Source organism: Jatropha curcas, chromosome 7, assembly GCF_041381405.1.
Source record: "Jatropha curcas cultivar XTBG-Jc1 chromosome 7, XTBG_Jcur_1.0, whole genome shotgun sequence".
Taxonomy (NCBI): Eukaryota; Viridiplantae; Streptophyta; class Magnoliopsida; order Malpighiales; family Euphorbiaceae; genus Jatropha; species Jatropha curcas.
In genome coordinates, this window is record NC_143157.1 from 28,676,237 (window position 1) to 28,694,831 (window position 18,595).

Genomic DNA, 18,595 nt, shown 5'->3' on the forward strand with positions numbered 1-18,595 from the left:
TTTTTAAAGTTAGGAACAGACTTACAAAGTAAAGTTGAACATTGATCTTCTTTTACATACAATAATGGAACTTAGGCAAAAGATGATTATTGGAGTCACAGGTGTTTAACTTATATATACCAATACTAGTAAAGATTTAATGTATAAGATAAGAATTTATTGGACTTGGTTGGTGAAAGTTGGTTTGCAAAATGTAAGTGGGAATTGATGAGATTTCACTAGCAATATATATTAAATAAATAATAACTAATTTGTGTGGTTATGATTTCCTCTGCTTTTTTTAAATAAAGGGTAATCTTGCTTTTGAAGAAGTGGAAAATTACCTTAAATTAAAGAATAAAAAAAAAAAAAAATCATTATGAAGTTTCAATTGATTTCACGTGTAAAAACAGAAATAAGACACATCGTTTATTAAAATATATAATAAAACTTCAATTGGTGTTGGAACTTATAACCTTTTTTAATTACATCACAAAATAATTTCAAATTCACTAAATGTTATTGGTTAATTTTATTAATATCTAATCTAAGTATGCTGTAAAAATGATTATACATCTAGAATTGAATATTTTATTTATTGGGCTCCCTTCTTTATTTGCTAACAACAAGATTTGGGCTTACAGTTTTGGGCTTCCATTGGGCCCTTGTTGGGTTGGACATATTAAAACTCACATTCATCAGCCTCAACATTTCCTCTGAACAACAAAGGGAGAACCTTTCTTTTCTATTACTTTTCAAGGGAAGGAAAAACCATTATCTCCCTTGCAATCAGAGTATGAATGATGGTAAAACAATAATAATAATAATAAGTAGATTATGTAATAATTTGAAATGATACATAGTTTAGGTGATAAAGAAAGACATTATTATAAAATTATTAGGTAGAGACATAAGATTATAGAGAAAAGAAAGTGAAAAAGATAAAAAAAAAAAAAAAGTGAGAATGTCCAAATGAGTATCATATGGAGAGTATGGCAGACACTTTTGGTCCCCTCATCATCTAGAATTTTTGTTGCCCAATCCAAACCCTTTGTTTGCAAAGTACTTTTGGAACTATGCTTTTCAAACACTTACATAAACACTTTTGCTTCCCTCACCAAGTCTCTCTGATCTCTCTATCTATCTTTATACTCTCAAGCTCTATTCACACTTCCAAATCAAATGAGGGGACAAGTTGAAAGATCCAACCCTACAATCCTAACCTAATTCCTTACATGATGACCTCCAAGACACTTAGGGTTGCATCTTGTTTTGTGTTTTGTGTGAAAATTTCCAATTAATCCAATCATAATTGGAATGCGTGTTCGTTTAAAGAAAACTTTAGAACGGGTTACCGTTCTTGTGAATAATTAAAAATATATAATAATAAAACTTAAGTTTTTGACCATAATTGTTTTATTTTTTTGGTTAAAAATGGAATGTTGACCATAATTGTTAAATCATAAATTAAGTGGATTATCTTAGAATAATTAAAGTGTATAATTACAAAGTGAGAAAAATCCATTAAATGCGTTCAATAATTCAGTCAAAATAAACAAAGAAAAGACAATTGATATAAGCTATATTGTTCTTTTGCATAATTGTTTTTTTTATATGAAATGCAATTCATTTAGCTTATGTTAATTCTTGTCTTCTCCAACTTTGACCTGTTAGTATAACGTTAAGCAAATGGAAAATATATAAATATATTTTTTAATATGAAAGTATTTCTGATTATTCATTAAAAAAAAATAAAAAATGAAAATAATTTTTAAAAAAATCTTAATTGTAATTGATTTGATTCATAAATATATTTATAAACTTGATTTACATAAGTTTTATCCTCTAACTAGATTAAAAATCTATATATTCCAAGATAAATAAAGTAAGGTAATGTTGCATTAAATAAAAAAATTAAATATTTTCTTTAAAAGGTTAAAAGTTGAATTAATATAAATTATGGAGACAAAAGCATTTTCCAAATTTATACTCAATAAATATTTGGATATTATTGCAACAATTAGTAATGGAAATAAACATTAAATTAAATTAAAGAGCAATATTTTAATAATAAGTAATTTTTTTTAGCTCAATTATTAAATGCAAGAACAAACTAGAATATTCAATCATCTAAAAATAATAAAAACACAAGAATATTCAAAAAAAAAAAAAAAAAAAAAGAAATCAAGAATAGAAAAGATTTTTTAATTCACTACTGTCTCAGACATGAAATCTTTGATAGATTAATGAATAATATGTGTGAATCTTGATAAACGAAAATATGAAATAGGATGATGATACACAACAAAAAATATTACTATTGTTGGCTCTCTGTGTTGTGTTGTTTTCTTGGAAGGCGGGTTCTTTGTCTCTGTGCAAACAAAATCCACCCATGCGCACATCGAATCTCTCTCTTTCTCTTTCTGTTGAAAGAAACCTCTCCATTTGCGTCATCATCAAAACCCCTCATTGTCCTCTTGCTTTACTTTCTTGAGGTTTTCATTTTCTTGAATTTTTAACGTTGGTACTTGCTTGGTTCTTTCTTCTTCTTGAGCCCTCATCTGGTACCCCAAAATAGCTACATTTCTTTTTCTCTGGAGAACTCGTGAGAAAAGATCCCCCGCCGTGTATCGGGGACTATTACTAAAATGTTTCTACCTTTTGCTTCTTTCTAGCGTCCTTTTCTTCTTTCGAAAAGAAAAACCTTTCTAAAGCAAATATTCGTTTCTTCTGTACAGGTTATTCTAATTATTCTAATCTTGAATCATCGTTTTGGAAAAAGTTTTCTTGGGTGAAACTCAGATGTGGATCGTCATTTGAGAAGCAAATTTGCTCTTTAAAAACTGAGTTTTGGGTCATTTTGCTTTTAGGGTTTGTTTGTCCATTTTGCTTCTTTATTTTGGTTCCCTTCTTCTCTTCTGATATGAATTCTCCACATTCTTTTAGAAGCTTCTTTTTCGAAATCGAAAGATGCGCATTCGGCTACTTCCATCAATAACTTCATTTCTGCCTTTTTTAGACCTAGATTGTTTTCCGTCTCATTTGGGACATTTTGCAAACACCGAGCCTGCACTTTGAAAATTTCTCTTTTTAGGCTTTGATTGCCTATCAGAAACATGGGTTGTGTTCATGGCAAGTGTTGCAGCCGCTACCCGTCATCATCGGATGGCGATTCAAGGGACCATCCTGAAGCAGGTCATATCGCTAGTAAACACATTCTCACTCAAAGATCGCTGGAGGCTATTCCTATTCCTTCACATAACCTGACGTTACAGTACTCTGTTCTGACTCAACGAGGTTACTATCCAGACTCGCCAGATAAGGAAAACCAAGACAGTTACTGCATTAAAACTCAAATCCAAGGTAACCCAAATATCCATTTTTTTGGTGTATTTGATGGGCATGGTATATATGGTGCTGAATGTTCAAATTTCGTCAAGGATAGGTTAATTGAGATATTAGCTAATGACCCCACATTGTTGAATGACCCTGTTCAAGCTTATAATTCTGCATTTTTAAGGACAAACTCCGAGTTACATAGTAGTAAAATTGATGATTCCATGAGTGGTACGACGGCAATATCTGTTCTTGTTATTGGAGATACGATATATGTAGCCAATGTGGGTGATTCAAGAGCAGTGATTGCTGTTAAAAATGGGAATAGAGTTATTGCTGAAAATTTGTCTAATGATCAAACCCCATTTAGGAAAGATGAGCGTGAGAGGGTGAAGTTATGTGGGGCTAGAGTACTGAGTGTTGATCAAGTGGAAGGGTACAAGGATCCAAATATGCAGGAGTGGGATGATGAAGAAAGTCAAGGGGGTGATCCTCCGAGGTTGTGGGTGCAGAATGGGATGTATCCAGGGACTGCATTTACAAGAAGTGTAGGGGATAGTACAGCTGAGACAATTGGTGTTATTGCTGATCCTGAAGTTTCTACCGTTAAACTCATGCCCAATCATCCATTTTTTGTGGTTGCAAGTGATGGAGTGTTTGAGTTCCTTTCAAGCCAAGCTGTTGTTGATATGGTATGGCATTATGGTCTTCTTGTCTTTATCTGGTCTATATGTTGTTCTCATTACTCACACATTGATTTTGAAATGTGCTGATATGTTAAAACTCAAGATTGCTTGCTTCTTTTAGACTTAGTAGTTCTGATTTAATTGATTGTTTTTTGTTGGAGTTTTTGTGATTTTCTGCAATTTGAGAATTGAACTCAGAAATTGACTTCATTCTACATATATTTTCCATCACTATGCCTGCCAGCTAATGTTTGTTAAGTTTCTCGATTGCATCCTTACATTATGATTTGAATTTGAGAACTAGGGGTGATCCCCTGCCCATCAAATCAAGTAACCACAAGAAATTGAAGAATGGATTGCTGCATATTTCATCAAATAGAAGTAATAAACCAATTAATATGAGCCTTGGTCAAACCTTGACACAATAGCATTAAAATTTATGAGCTGTGAAGGATATGTTTTGTTCTTGTTTTATTAGTCTAATTTTGCAATCAAGTAAATGGTTATGCTCTTTATATTAATTGTTATCTTTTCACATGCATTCTTTTGTTGTGTTTATGAATATTTCCTTTGATGCCTTAAGAAGTTGATTTCTTTTCATTATTTAAAAAATTTTTTTTTTCATAATATTTGATACTAGAGTCATTCTGAGAAAAAGGTAAAAATGAACAGGGTCTTAATAAGATAAAACTATTTAGGTTCTGTTGATTTGCTAAGAACTTCAATTCATGACTTGCTGGTTCTTAAGTTCAAACTTCTAAAATTTCCGGCGAATCATCTTGGTTCTTATTCATAGGTGTAGAAAATTGAAATTCTTTTGAATATTGAGAATTTTTTTTTTAAAAAAAGTTAATTTAAATGTTAGACAGTCTGTCTCTCGTTTATAATAACTGATGTAGCAAAAATAAAAGGTGTAGAGAATTTTTATATTTTCTTTGTGGAAAACTATTTCGCCATCTTTATGCGGTATCAATTTTTTTCTCCCCATAGGTCGCAAGGTATTCTGATCCCCGAGATGCATGTGCAGCCATTGCTGGAGAGTCGTACAAACTATGGTTGGAGCACGAAAATCGGACGGATGATATTACAATCATTATTGTACATATTAAAGAATCATCTAATGTAAGTGCAAGAAGCCTCCTCTCCCCCTTTCAATGCTTTGTAGGTTGAGTTTCATGTCTTCATTCTGTGTTTGATCTGGAGAATAAGCCAGATTGTACCTTCCCTAATAATGCAACTGCTATAGTATGTGTACACAGGTCCAGCCTATCTAATAGAATAATGCAATTGCTAAAATACAATCCAAATAATAAAACAGTTTGGCAACCTTTTTCTTTTTACCTTTTCTTTTGGGTGGGGGGTTGGTGGGTTAGATTCAAATTTGGTCTGGCATTTATTGAGGTTGAACTTATAACTCGTAAAAAGAATGAGAATAAGTGAAACGCTGATAATTAGTAGGTTTAACTAACATTCTCCACCTGCCACATTTACCTTTGGCCGTTCTACTGACAATCTCAAAGTAGTTTCTAGAGAAGTCTTGTTAAGGGGTCATTGGCTAACTTGTGATTATATATACTTTTTTCTTTGCATTAATAGCCAGGTGCTGGTGCTACAGATGGAACTGCTGAAGTGAGTAGGAAATCGGTGAGTTCAAGAACCCGAAAAGAATCTTCTCACAGTTCTGCTCCTTCTGGGTCTGAGATTTACCGTTCAGTAAGGAGTGAATTCTCAGATCAGCAACTTTCAGTGAATCGAAGCCCAGCAATTATTGTTCCGTCTCCATCACATCGGAAGCCCTTTGAATTGGTGGGTTTCTACTCTCTTTGTAGTTTTTCCCTTTGAATTCCTTCTTTTGATGGTTCCTAATTGTGTCCCAAATTTGATTTTGAGAATATATTCCTGAGAGGTATTCATATCTTTTCGGCTCGTGTCAGGATGGGGGTTAGCAAGTGGCGAGCCTGCTACTGAACTAAAGACAATTTGTTCTGCACAAACAAGATGTAGTTGCCCAAAGGATCTCCGGGCAGGCCATGGTTTCTTACTAAGAGTCTCTAACCGGTGACAGCATAAAATGATAAAAGGCTTTAGGAGAACAGAATGCTCTCCTTTGTCCTGTAACCGAGACTGCTAAATCCAAGTATAAAAGTACTTGAGAGCCGATGCTGGAGAGATTCTTAGAAGCTGAGAGATGATTGTTGTAAATTTCGTTAGCACATACGAACTTTCTGCCTTTCACATTGTATCTAGGAAGAAGAAATATCATAAAGTTGCTAACTTTAATATCAGCTCAATCATGTGCAATTTTTGAATTTCTTATTCCCGGTTATGATCCCACGCTCCTATAATTAGATGTTCATTAATTTAACTAAATATCTCACATGATTAGTTTGACTAAATATTAAACATATTAAATTAGATAATAAAAGCATTTAATATTATATATAAGTATTATACATAATTAATTAGGATTATCAATCCGTATCATTTTTAATAAAATTAAATTAAATATTTGACATTTTAATTCAATTTAAAGACAACTAATATTTATACTTGCTCAGAAAAAGCTCTTACTATTTTCTTGTATAAGAAAGAGTACATCAATACAATGGTACAAAGTTAACCAACCCCCCTACTTAAATAAAGGGCGTATAAGAAGATCAGAAATAAAGGTAAAGCTTCTCATCTATGGAAGTTTGCACTATGTTACACTGTTCCAACAACTTGCTTAGTTTGTCGGCTTCCTTCGTCGTTCTGCTGCCAACCATAATATCAGCACCAGCAAAGTTCAGTCTCGTTGTTACATGATCAACATGATTGGTGACCAACTCTGTAGTTCTTTCATCCTCCATCAAGTCATTCTCGTTAGTAGCTGCCTCGACATCACCTTCTATCCTTGGTGGAGATTGAAAAACTTCCACCTGCGGCTGACCCCTTATTTGTACTGGGGGGGCACACCCAACAATTATTTCATCCAAGGAGGGTTGACTCAAGTGAGGCAGAGATACATTTCCTTCAAGCCCAAGCTTATCATCAAGAATGCGTAAAGTCGGATTGACATGATGCTGCCTTAAAACATAGGCTGAAGAAAACGCCGCATTTGATAGTCTTGCTAGCCGCCAATTAAAGATCCGTCTAAAAATTGAGATCCACTTAGGAACGATATAGTAGATTGAGTCATCGAGCTCAAGCCGAGCACTTTTTTGTAGCATTACATGTGCCTCCTTTATTGCTAAGTTGAATGTCATCATCCCACTTGATTGAGTCAAGTAACTGATCAAGCAGTTCTCAAGTTCTGATCTCAGGTTCTCAATCTCGTCACCTGATTTAGCACCCTTGTCAGACCAGGATATAGCATCAGGAAAAATAGGAAGTTTGCATTCCCTTACTGCAAATAAAAATGGTTCAATTCTTGCTGCTGAGCTCCACCCTATGCTTGGCAAGTACCAGTTCACCACCATATGCTCCTCAGAGGAATCTGGCAGCAACGCAATCTCAGGACATGGCCAACTGATAGGTCTTGATTGGGCAGCAGCAGCAATTTCCCCCATAGACCAATCCAAGGCTTCATTGAAGGCTGAAATACAGTGATTAGGACCTACTTCATGATCGCTTGCTTTTTCAAGGGAATCCAAGGAGGGAGTAAGGTGGGTTAGAATCAGATCACGAGTCTTTATGCGGTGAATGTCAGGTTGTAGAGGTGATTCACTTGCCAGCCACTGTAATCCTTCCCTTAATCTCACATCACTAAAAAAACCATCCAAGGATTCCCGCTCTTGGTCTCCAATAAGGAAAACAACTGAAGTGCTGCTTACTCGTGATTTATCAATGTCATGAAGACCCAATTCAAAAACTATAGTGGAGGAAGGATCTGAAACTTCTTTATCATACGAACCACACAAGACCAGAAGGGGCAGGCAGGAACCAGAAGGGATGGACAAAAGCAGGTTCTGAAGTTGCACTTTCTGAGCATTCAATGGGATGCTTTCAGATACAAGGAACAAAATAGCACTAGCACCATCTAGCGTCCCATTTAAACCATCAAAATTAACATTCCTAACAACTGATAAGCAGCAGGTCAAGTCATCACTATGTTGGCTGGGAACCCATTTTTTCCATATTGATATGCCAGAAGATGAAACTATCAGATCATCATTATCATCATCATCTTTTTTGGAAGGCAAGATCTTTGAAAGCAACCACGGGCCTGCTCCCACATTCAAAACCTCGTTCCTCTGCCCCATTTTGTCTCTTTCTTGGTGGTTCATCTGGCAGCACAACACTATTTTCCAGCACAGGCATCCAGCACCAGGATTTCTTTTCCCAAGTATATCCGCAGTGACATCTGACACATTCAGCCTTGACCATGATTGTTCATGTTTTTTATATCTTTCCCTTAAGATATGTTCAATATCAAACTCACTAGCACTGCTCAGTTGCTACATTGGAAGAAAAGAAAAAAAAAAAAATTCGAGGGAAATCACAATGCACACAAGCTCATCAAATTTGCAAACGTAAACAAACTAAATAAGAAGTAACAGTATATGCATGTTTGAAACGATCAAAATTAAAAGCTTACATCTTTTGCCTTTTGAATTGGCGGTCCCAATGGCAGTGAATTTAGTGCAGCATTTGCTATTATCTGTCTTCGTTCACGCAGCTCCCTTTGTCTTGAAGAACGCCGCTTCCACAACCTGATGATAGATAAATGCAGAATCAAGATAGAGATAAAAACCACACCTTGGGGCTAACAATTGAAGAGACAAACCTTATAATTAACTTGAGCTTTGCCTGAGTAATTTCTTCATCTTCATAATTTTCCATAAGTTCCTCATTTTCCTTTTCTTGATTAATATCAGGATGCTCTTCATCTTTTGACTCATTAGAAATCAAAACTTGCGGGATTGTATTCTCCATAGCATCATTTTTAGCACTTGGGGATCTCTCTTGCAAAGCTGTTCTAGACACAAGTTGTGGTGCAATAACTTCCATGGCAGACGACATGTTCTTCTCAGCAGAGATGTCAAAAAGAACATCATCATTTGATTTGTCTACATCTTTGAGTTTAGCTGGTGGAGAAACTGGGGAGCCATGAACCATGGGGAAGCCCCATGGAGAAATAAAGGCATCTCCTGCCTGATGGTTGTCCTCATTTAGTAGCCCAATTGTGGACTTTCCAATTATTGGCTGCACTTGCTTGACAATTTTTGGGGATGAAGCAACTTCAGAGACAGCCATTTCTTCATCAGTACCATGAATAGAATTCTTGCTATTCACAAAAGTAGAAGGAACAACATTTTTTTCTGGCTTGTCGATCATGGGCTGCTGAATCTCCTTGGACACTTGAACAGGCAAGGCCACCACTTGAGAAGTAGGTGACACATTGTCAACTATTTTTCTAGATTTTTTCAGTTGAACTAGCTTTGAGCGCTTGGTAGGGTAATCCTGATCACCATTGAGAAATGGGCCTTCCTTTACCATATATGGCTCTTCAAATTCTTTCATCGAAAATCCATGATACTCTAATAGGCTTCCAATATCTTCTTCCTGATGTCAACATCAAAGCAAAAAGTGAGGAGGAACTTGCTGGCTGTTGTGAAGTAAATAAAATGAAACTCTCATCAAAAGGAAAGGTACCTCCATTGCCAGCCATTTGGCAACATGAGCAACTGGGAGGCCTTGATTATTTTGTAGACCAGAGTGCAAAGAAGCGAGTGCGTGAGTTCGCAACTGATTGCAACAGCAAAATACATGGAATGTAAGACAAAATTACTACATATGAGTGTTCACATGTGCATGTACATTTAAATGAACAGTACCAAGGTGAATCCATGATTAACACTTAGAAGACATGTTGTCTCTACTAAGTAGTATCCTCCTTAAGGCAGCATTTTATGATGACTTGGGAATCAATAGCATAATGCACTGAACTTAATGAATTGTTTTATGACAGATTATGCTCCCAGAAAATCACTCCTCCTTTTGACTTTTTTTAAGCACTAAAAAAGTGAATAATGACACTGTATACCAGGGACTATAATGGAGATGAGTGGATCATACCATGTTACAACAATATTATGTGCAAAAACACATTAAAAACTGTCATGCATCTAAGCATGTATACAAAGTTGGCATCAGATGCCAAATATACTAGTCATTTCTACTGTTCATCCTCTGCATCAGATAGATGAGATAAGAAAACTAAATTTTAGTACTACTTTGCCTTTTGTCCAAATTAGTGCTTCGTCTCCACTGTCTATGTTAATAAATGAAAATGAATAGAGACTTAAAGAAGGCGGATGAATAAGAGATTAGCTGATATATTCTATTAATGTCAGCAAAACAAGAAAATCATTATTAGTGGCATCTCAAACTCTCTACTTGGATAGCAACCATTACTCGTACCTTTGCAAAGTGAGCATGAATTAAGCAGGCTTGAAGGTAAGTTGCTTTTCTTGCGAGTCGAAAGAAGGCAACAAAATTTCCTGTCCTGCAAGCCCTGGAGAAGCCACCCACATGTATCAGATCAAGTTTATATTTTAACCTCATAACAAATCAAAGGTAAGGGAGAACCTTGCTACATCACGGGCAAATAGCACATCTTGGGTTTGCCTTATCTCTGGAGACATATTTGCAAGATCCAGGGAGAGCTCTGCAGGTTCAACCTAGCAGGAGGTTTTTATGTTAGACACAATCCTAAATATAACCTGTAAAACCTATTCCTTTGTGTATGACTTACTTTATATCCAGGATGCTTGTCAAGTTTCAGAAGAGCGTAATAACCACGGAATTCTTTTTCTGTTGGAAAAGTAACTCCCTTCTTCCTGTGATCATCATACATTTGAAACAGATCAACTGAAGTCTTGTTCATCTGTTCGATATTAAGGTGTGCATCAAATCCCTCAGAAAAACCTTCTCCTTTTGTGTATTCACACAACTCGTGCATAGCAATTATGTGAAGCCTTATCTGACGTCAGAATCAATCAATCAACAACAACATTTAGCCATCAGAATAATAAATCATTGAAATAATGCATATCATCTAATACATAAACCTGGTTAACAAAGTCCAATGCTGAGACAGATAACAAATATAGACCACGGCAACAAGGCACATGGTGTCAAACTAAGAGAGCCGTTGAAAGTGTCAAGTGCAGTTAAAGTCACCCATAAACTTTGCTCCCACCTTGCTTCATTTCTTAACCCTAAACAACTTATTTTGCCAACTTAATATTTGCCTTAGTTATATTCTTTCTTAATTGTGATTTTGTCATTTTTGCTATTCTTTGTCAAAGAATTCTTACTACTTGCCCAATTCAGTTTCTTTCTGAGTCAATGGGACCACCAATTTCATGATTTTAAAACCGTAGGATAACTATATATGCCAAGCAATACAATGAATCACCTCAAAGGTATTATTACTATTATTCAAAAGATGTCCTTTGTGGGGCTGCAATCCACATGCAGAGCATAATTAGTAACACGTACTCATTTTCCATTTTTCTATATGAAACTAAGCACATTTTCTTGTAATGATATGATATATGGTTTCATGTACTATTCAGAAGGATAAGAACAGATGCTAAATGTTAGATTCAAATGAAACACAATCACAAGACTACCAACCATTTGCTCTAACATTGTTATAGCTTCCTGGTTGAAAATGTGTTGCATCCTCAGGTCCATTCGGATTGCTCTCATCCTGTCCCACAAGAAATTGTATATGCCAAGAAACCGATCATCATAAGGCTGATCAAGCAAATTGAGCAGATAATCAATAGTCTTCTGAAGGACAGGCATAGGACGTATAAGATTTTCTTCCCTCTCTGCTGTCCTATTATACTGTGGAAAAATAATAAAAAAAACATTTATAATACTAAACCTCATAAACAAAGCACCGCCAAGATTAGTTTAATGACCAACAAAGGATATTGACAGAAAAATGAGGTTACACAGAAACTACCTTTTTAACAGCAAGAAATTTGTTGGTTTGATTTCTATCGCCATCCAATCGTTCATACTGGTCAAGGTCCCCTTTCCTTTCTCGTTCTTCCCTTTCCGATTCTGAAACATGAACCAAGATTCCACATCACATAAAAATTATGGCAGTTTCAGATACACAGAGAGAACAGATGCAAGGTGGTTTGTTTCGGATGCTTAGTAAATAAAGCATGTAGGATACGATATTCAAACTCCTTCATTTTTCAGGCCGTTATTTCTCTCACATTCAAATGACAAGTAATCCCAATCAAAATTTCACTGTGAGTTTGTGAATAGAATAAAGTCCTATGACCTCAAAGGATGTAACTGGATGCCATTCTATCAACAACATTCCTCCAAGATCAAGAAGTTGTGAGGGCCATACCAGGGCACATATCAGGACACAACCCAACGATTATACTGGATGTTTCTAAGCCCTCAAAATCAGAGGAAATATTGCCATCAGTGAAATCCCCTCCTGCTCCAGATACTGTGGAGTGCCTTCCAATAAACTGTTGTCTTTCCGCTTTAGATTGTTCAAGTCTGCCAATAGAAGTCTTTTGTTCGGCAAAATCAGGTCTATTTTCAACACTTCTACTCAATTCATCCTTAAAGCGAGCTAACCGCTTTGCCTTGGCTTGCATCTCTCTACATTTTGCATGCCAAAAACTTGATCAATTGAATTGATGCTGGACTAAAGAGTTATTACAACCAATGGAATTGATGCCCCAAAAATTTTTACCGTTCAGTATCATCTTGAATGACTTTATCAGCAGTAGGCAAAGGAGGTGACCTTGTTCTCTTTGCAACAGAGTAGTTGGTTATCCTGTTGGGAGCAGGTTCCAGAGCAGTATTATTGGCAGAAGGAAAAGTTCTCTGAGGAATTTGGAAATCAGATGCACTGGACGGAAAATTTGATCTAACATCCAACCTAGGAGGAGATGTAGATGGCCTGGCAAAGTAAGCATGTGGATGAGCTCATTCAGATGCAAAGAAGCATAAATTTTTCATACATAAATATCAATGGATTCAACTTCAAAACCAAAAACTTGTAGAATACCCAACTTTTTAGTATAACAAAATTATCCTTTTATTTTTAATGGCAGAACATATTTTACTGATGTCCTACAAGGTCTCTTTCCTTTTCCTGTTTTCTGAATTCAGTGTTATCAGAAGAGTCCCCTTGCTACCAATTAGAATTTTGAAAATTTCCAAAGCTTTCAATGTTGGAGGTTGATTTTGAACACTCTCCTGAGTTTTTACAAACAGATACCTTCAAATGACTATGTTAGAAACTCATCTCCAGACAACTTTTTCTTATATTGCTGCCAGACATCTCATTTAAGGAAAATAATTTAAAATAGATAACAAAAAAAAAAAAAAAAAAAAAAAAGAAGAGTTTTAAGAACCTATATATTTGGAAAGTACCTTTGGGATTCCTTTTGAAGAACTTCATTTGTAGCTGGTCTGGGTGGCGACCTGGATTGCGTGGGCACAGGGACGTCAGCAACTTCATTTATAAAACTTCTTGGATTATCATAAGAACCCGCATGTGGCAAGTCCGAGGATTGTTGTTGGCGGACCAAAGGATTAGGATAATCATTTGGAAACTTTTGCTGATTATCCAATGCAGAAGGAGATAAAACAGGCCTGCAAAATAACTAACATGTCTGATTAAGAGATACAATATCAAATTAATAACATAGATCAATCTATTATCATTTTTAGGACATGAGTCTCTTTAGAATACACAGAAAAGATCCCGCTCATACACCCTCCTCCCCATAAAGCACACACACGAAAATACAAAATTCAATTGCAAACTTACGGTTGGCCGTCACCAAAAGAAGGATAGACATGCTCAGTTGAACTGTCATTTTCAAAAGGCGAGGGAGGCAATTTTGTTCTTGCTGGACTTAAGTGATTATCAACAAGCGAATCTGAATTGCTACCATATCAAGCAATAAAAACTGAAATCAGATATCTGAAAGTTTCCATATTAATTGGTATTTGGTAGTCCACCATTCTTCAAAGAGAAGTTCTATAACTATTTCAAATTCACAAATATACTTTTCAAGCCACTAACAATAACTAAGGAAGAGTGTCAAGGCCAAACAACAGATCAAAGTTTTGGGGAACAGAAACAGAGCGGTTCATTCACAAAAAAAGGAAGGTACTTCGTGAAAATGAGATACAGATTAAGCATATAATAGCCATCTAAAAAGAGGGCAAAAAGATTTAAATAAAATAGAAGGAAAATTCATTCCTGTATACCTCAGCCCTTTGCAGTCAGATAATAACTCTCTCTTTCTAAAATGGAGAAGTCAAGGTTCAACCCACATCGTGATTAGAAGCGATTGGTGCACTGTCTTAAAGCCTCATTTTTTGTAACCCCTTTTGCTGTTTAACCAAAACAGTGTACACCCTTTCAAATTGTCTAACCTCATTTGAAACTTGGATAGTTAGATTTGGCTATTTCAGATTATTCCAACAGCCATAGAAAGGGCGAATGTGTGTGCATGCCCATGCATTCTAATTCACAGGCCTCTCGAGACCAATTAACAGAGAGAATAGGAAACGCTTAAAACAGCATCAATTCTGATAAGCAAAAAATAAGCAGAAATTTTTTGAAGCAGAACAACAATCTGATTACAATAGGTTCCAAAAATTGTTATCAACAAAAAAAAAAAAAAAAAAAAAAAAATTGGACAAACATAATGACAACTGTTGGGTAAAATCTGGTCCAAATTGTGATTAAAAGAATTGGACCTCATTGCACCACATAAATCAATGGGATAAAATAAATGCATATATGATCCAACCAACATACCTTTGAAGGAAAGTTCGACTGGAATTTCTAGAAATGTCTTCACTCGAAGCATATGAAGGAGGTGATCTAGACCTTTTTAAATCTTGAAATCTGGAGAACTTAGCTGTGAAACTATTTCCGGAATTTCGTGAAGCAACAAATGAAGTGACTGCAGAAGGCCTTAGATTTGTTAGTTCATCAAGTTTAGAAAAAGATCTCGTACCATTAACCCATTGAGGAGGTGAGACAGTGGGCCTGAGAAGAACATAGTGTAGTATGGTGAGATTTATTTCATGAGCACAGAAAAATGACTGAAGGCTACAAATTTTAAATACAAAGCATAAAAAGTTTGTTATTCAGGACTGAGGCATGATATCAAAAAAGCACAAGAATATTCTTAGCTTTATCGCTTTTGATGCATCTGTTTCCCAATGTCAATAACATGTTTCCCTACTTAATAACACTATACCAACACATTTTAATGGAAAAACAGACTTTCATTGTATCATGCAAACAAGTAAAAATAAGCTATAGACCTCACCTCTGGGCTCCAACAGATGGATAAGATGGTCTTCCGTTGTTGTCAAAGGACAGTGGAGGAGAGCGCACTCTTTCTAGTGTTCCAGGTCTCCTATTATCAAAAGTGAACCCTTCAGTTTACCTGTGAAGCGTGAACATTTGAATAAGGATAAAGAGAATAGATTTGCACGCGTTGTTACCTTGGGATTCCAGCAGATTGTTCAGCAAGACCAGAGGTTTCATAAATCAATGAATCATAAACCAATGGTGGTGACCGCACTCTCTCTATAGCTACAGGATCCCTAGGATCAAAAGTTCAAAAACATTGCATAAACCAGCTCAGGTTACCAAATAATCACAAGAAGTATATTCCCAAGCATTAAATTATACAACAGTTGCAGACGAACATGATTCTTGCTTAGTAAAATAGCAACTTCAGCAAGATTAAGACAAATTCAAATTTGAAGTAGCAAAAAAAAAAAAAAAAAAAAAAAAAAAAAAAAAAAAAAAAAAAAGCAAACAACTATAGTGCCAACACTCAAAATAAATTTTGTGATCAGCTTAAACAAAAATCTGGACATTGATGGGGAATATGACCCACAACAGCAATAAAGTAAGTTTTTTTTAACATTAAGTGAAGCCAAAACCCCATGAATGAAGTCCAGTACCGTATTTAAACCTTTCAATCAATAAATTGTCCAATTTAAACACAAACCGATAAAGTAAAGATGGCTAAGCAGCAAAAGGTTTTCTTTTTAAATATGAAGAGTTGATTAATAATGAAAGCAAGAGAGAGTACCTGGGACTTGGAGATCGTGCAGAGACAGAATGAGGAAAAGGCAGCGTTTGAGGAGGAGAAGGAGGACGAGGAAAGTTCCCGAACCGCGGTTGCGATGACGGTGGCCCTGCCGGTCCCGAAGCCTTGCCGAACCCCGTCATTCCTTCTACTTATTGATCTTTTTCTCGTTCCTCTTACTTTAACGCATATGTGATGGTAGCTTTGCACTCTGCAAATCAATCCAGAAATATTTGTTTTCTTCTCTCACTGATGGAACTTGAAATTGAAAGGCAAATTTGTGGTTCTTTCTCAAATTCCGTCGTTTGAATTGAATCCAGAAATAGTTCAGCTTTGCCTTGTTGGTCTCTGAATTTGTGCTTTGCCTGCAGCTGTCGTTTATTAATCCTTGCGTCGTTGTGTTTTTCTCACGGTCGTCTCATAGAACGACCAATCGTGTTTTTCACGCGAATTACCATTTGTTAATTGTTACCGTTCACGATCCAGGGAAAAGTTTCACTCCTTTAAGTAGAAACAAACAGGAAAATGTTTCCCTGTAGGTGGGATTTGAGGGAAAAAGTTTCCCTCCTATCCCTTTAAACGACGTCACTTTTTTCTGTCATTCCAAAACAGAAAATTACAATGATGGGCCAAAGTTAGGTACATGTTTATTGGGCCAACTATAAGGCCCAATTGTCAAATCTTTATCTGCCCAAAATTCCGTCTTTGTACATTCGGCTGATTTCTGAATTTAAATTATGTTGACCTCACTGTCCCAGTTCAGTGGAATCACCTCTGCTTGAAGACCAAAAACGCTACTGCAGTTGCTCGGCTATGGCTGCAGTGGGTTCGATCCAGAAGACGGAGGAAGAGTGGCGGGCTATTCTCTCTCCGGAGCAGTTTCACATCCTTCGGGAGAAAGGAACTGAGTAAACCCTAAATTCCTTATAGTTACTACTAAATGAATCCTAATTGAGACGTTCGCCATAACAAAAACTTGATCTTTGAGAGATTTATCATTTTTCCTTTCCATAAGATATTTAATATAGTTCGATTGTATCTCTCAGGTTGAAATTCACAGGAGAATATGATAAATTCTTTGGTGAAGGATTTTACAATTGTGCTGGTTGTGGAACACCACTTTACAAATCAGGTACCAAGTTTAATTCTGGCTGTGGTTGGCCCGCGTTCTTTGAAGGTCTTCCTGGAGCCATAAATCGGAGTGTAAGTTGCGATATTCTTTTTTCTTCCACCTTTGTTGGATCTTTAATGGAGATAAAACGAATGGATTTTGAATTTGCAGCCTGATCCTGATGGGAGGAGAACTGAGATTACATGTGCAGCTTGTGGAGGTCACTTGGGGCATGTTTTTAAGGGTGAGGGATTCAAAACTCCAACAGACGAACGCCACTGTGTTAATAGCATTTCAATCAAGTTTGTTCCTGGAAATTAGTCTTCACATGTGAAGATGATAAATATTGTTGTGAAAAGACTCTTACTTGATGTGCTTCTGTCTTTCTATTGTTAAATTTGTTGAGCCTATATCAATAATATATGGGACAGAGTTGGGTGATGATCTTAGCTTGTTTATATATATATCTTGAATTTTTGTTTAGTTATTCATTATGTTTGTAATGGACTCTTTTTAAGACAAACGATATTTTCTCTCAAAACGAGAATTATTAGAGATTAAACGACAAGTTCAAGCTGATTAGCATTAATCCATACACGCAATTGTAATTGTTCTTCCCCCAAAACAAAAGCCATAAAGGATCAGAATTTGTAAGTTCACACTAATCAAGGCGTTAAATTGAATTTTCAGGTGAGAAACGTTGCAAAATTCTTCATCACTGTTGGGGAAAAGAATGTCATCAATAAAGTAAAAGAAGAAAAAGATCCTATATTGAAATATCTTCACTTTCCTCTGTCATTCTTCCTCTTCTCGTTGCAGGCCTTCAAAGCTTGGACTTCTGTTAGGCATTTTAACAAACAAGATGTGTCAACAACTTGAAAAGTAAAATTAATATCCAGAGGTAATAAAATTAAAATGAAATTAAGGTTAAACAAAAGTCCATGGATATGAATCATTCAAAATTAAAGCATTCTAATAAAAATTCACCTTTTTGGCAAGATTTCCAATTCCTATTGTTGTCGATGAGACAATCCTATGACAAGGGAACAAAAATGGTTTGTTCAAATCAGCAATTATGTGAAATTGAAAATCGAATAGTCATTTAGTGGAGTACCTGCAGAGAGAGGTAGAGGGAGGAGCATTCTTTTAGCTGCTTGACGTTCTCGTCGTCATCGTCAGCGTCGCTCTGGTGAAGCGGTGGCTGCGCTGGCGATTGTTGGTTCATTTTCTTTATCGGCCGTTGTCTCAAACGCTGGCGCTTGTAACCTAAGTAAAAGTGGTCGGACTGATAGTCAACGGCGATTAACAATGTGCTCTGTGTATTAAATAAAATTACACAAAAGAAAAAACAATAATAGAATTCTTAATTTTGATTCTTTATG

The 18,595-nt window shown here is 35.9% G+C and overlaps 4 protein-coding genes across 7 annotated transcripts; 2 read left to right on the plus strand and 2 right to left on the minus strand.

Annotated features, from left to right (window-relative positions):
• The first annotated feature begins 2,251 nt into the window (after nt 1–2,251).
• Nucleotides 2,252–6,310, plus strand: LOC105631874 (Protein phosphatase 2C family protein). 2 transcript variants are annotated; one of them, XM_012214078.4, is made up of 4 exons: nt 2,260–4,007; nt 4,992–5,123; nt 5,598–5,807; nt 5,936–6,310. In XM_012214078.4, the coding sequence occupies exons 1-4, from the start codon at nt 3,096–3,098 to the stop codon at nt 5,945–5,947; spliced, it is 1,266 nt and encodes a 421-aa protein (XP_012069468.1). In that variant the 5' UTR covers nt 2,260–3,095; the 3' UTR covers nt 5,948–6,310. The 2 variants fall into 2 exon arrangements, with proteins under 2 accessions (XP_089580488.1, XP_012069468.1); XM_089724362.1 differs by lacking the exon at nt 5,936–6,310 and having other exon boundaries at nt 2,252–4,007; nt 5,617–5,772.
• Nucleotides 6,311–6,527: 217 nt separating this feature from the next.
• Nucleotides 6,528–16,438, minus strand: SAC3B (SAC3/GANP/Nin1/mts3/eIF-3 p25 family). Of its 3 annotated transcripts, XM_012214076.4 has the most exons (17): nt 16,106–16,438; nt 15,507–15,608; nt 15,329–15,418; nt 14,809–15,042; nt 13,807–13,926; nt 13,407–13,628; nt 12,721–12,930; nt 12,364–12,626; nt 11,962–12,062; nt 11,625–11,840; nt 10,738–10,965; nt 10,572–10,663; nt 10,404–10,497; nt 9,636–9,728; nt 8,767–9,545; nt 8,578–8,692; nt 6,528–8,437 (listed from the first exon to the last, which is right to left on the minus strand). In XM_012214076.4, the coding sequence occupies exons 1-17, from the start codon at nt 16,243–16,245 to the stop codon at nt 6,659–6,661; spliced, it is 4,878 nt and encodes a 1,625-aa protein (XP_012069466.1). In that variant the 5' UTR covers nt 16,246–16,438; the 3' UTR covers nt 6,528–6,658. The 3 variants fall into 3 exon arrangements, with proteins under 3 accessions (XP_012069466.1, XP_020534168.1, XP_089579946.1); XM_020678509.3 differs by lacking the exon at nt 13,807–13,926; XM_089723820.1 differs by lacking the exons at nt 15,329–15,418; nt 15,507–15,608; nt 16,106–16,438 and having other exon boundaries at nt 13,807–13,918; nt 14,809–15,005.
• A 383-nt stretch (nt 16,439–16,821) lies between these two features.
• On the plus strand, nt 16,822–17,657 carry LOC105631872 (peptide methionine sulfoxide reductase B5). Its single transcript, XM_012214074.4, has 3 exons — nt 16,822–17,010; nt 17,149–17,305; nt 17,385–17,657. The coding sequence occupies exons 1-3, from the start codon at nt 16,916–16,918 to the stop codon at nt 17,532–17,534; spliced, it is 402 nt and encodes a 133-aa protein (XP_012069464.1). The 5' UTR covers nt 16,822–16,915; the 3' UTR covers nt 17,535–17,657.
• An 84-nt stretch (nt 17,658–17,741) lies between these two features.
• Nucleotides 17,742–18,550, minus strand: LOC105631871 (Cox19-like CHCH family protein). Its single transcript, XM_012214073.4, has 3 exons — nt 18,328–18,550; nt 18,201–18,246; nt 17,742–18,051 (listed from the first exon to the last, which is right to left on the minus strand). The coding sequence occupies exons 1-3, from the start codon at nt 18,436–18,438 to the stop codon at nt 17,996–17,998; spliced, it is 213 nt and encodes a 70-aa protein (XP_012069463.1). The 5' UTR covers nt 18,439–18,550; the 3' UTR covers nt 17,742–17,995.
• Nucleotides 18,551–18,595: the final 45 nt, after the last annotated feature.

What these genes read in the sequence shown, in the direction of transcription:
- LOC105631872 (XM_012214074.4), top strand. Translation starts at nt 16,916, where the DNA reads ATGGCTGCAGTGGGTTCGATCCAGAAGACGGAGGAAGAGTGGCGGGCT. An exon ending in CTTCGGGAGAAAGGAACTGA is followed by an intron (nt 17,011 to 17,148) that starts GTAAACCCTAAA and finishes TGTATCTCTCAG; the next exon opens with GTTGAAATTCACAGGAGAAT. An exon ending in CTGGAGCCATAAATCGGAGT is followed by an intron (nt 17,306 to 17,384) that starts GTAAGTTGCGAT and finishes TTGAATTTGCAG; the next exon opens with CCTGATCCTGATGGGAGGAG.
- SAC3B (XM_012214076.4), bottom strand. Translation starts at nt 16,245, where the DNA reads ATGACGGGGTTCGGCAAGGCTTCGGGACCGGCAGGGCCACCGTCATCG. An exon ending in ACAAGCATCCTGGATATAAA is followed by an intron (nt 10,664 to 10,737) that starts GTAAGTCATACA and finishes ACCTCCTGCTAG; the next exon opens with GTTGAACCTGCAGAGCTCTC. An exon ending in TTTGCCCGTGATGTAGCAAG is followed by an intron (nt 10,498 to 10,571) that starts GTTCTCCCTTAC and finishes TGGCTTCTCCAG; the next exon opens with GGCTTGCAGGACAGGAAATT.
- LOC105631871 (XM_012214073.4), bottom strand. Translation starts at nt 18,438, where the DNA reads ATGAACCAACAATCGCCAGCGCAGCCACCGCTTCACCAGAGCGACGCT. An exon ending in CCCTCTACCTCTCTCTGCAG is followed by an intron (nt 18,247 to 18,327) that starts GTACTCCACTAA and finishes CCCTTGTCATAG; the next exon opens with GATTGTCTCATCGACAACAA. An exon ending in TTGGAAATCTTGCCAAAAAG is followed by an intron (nt 18,052 to 18,200) that starts GTGAATTTTTAT and finishes AATGCCTAACAG; the next exon opens with AAGTCCAAGCTTTGAAGGCC.
- LOC105631874 (XM_012214078.4), top strand. Translation starts at nt 3,096, where the DNA reads ATGGGTTGTGTTCATGGCAAGTGTTGCAGCCGCTACCCGTCATCATCG. An exon ending in GCCAAGCTGTTGTTGATATG is followed by an intron (nt 4,008 to 4,991) that starts GTATGGCATTAT and finishes TTCTCCCCATAG; the next exon opens with GTCGCAAGGTATTCTGATCC. An exon ending in ATATTAAAGAATCATCTAAT is followed by an intron (nt 5,124 to 5,597) that starts GTAAGTGCAAGA and finishes TTGCATTAATAG; the next exon opens with CCAGGTGCTGGTGCTACAGA.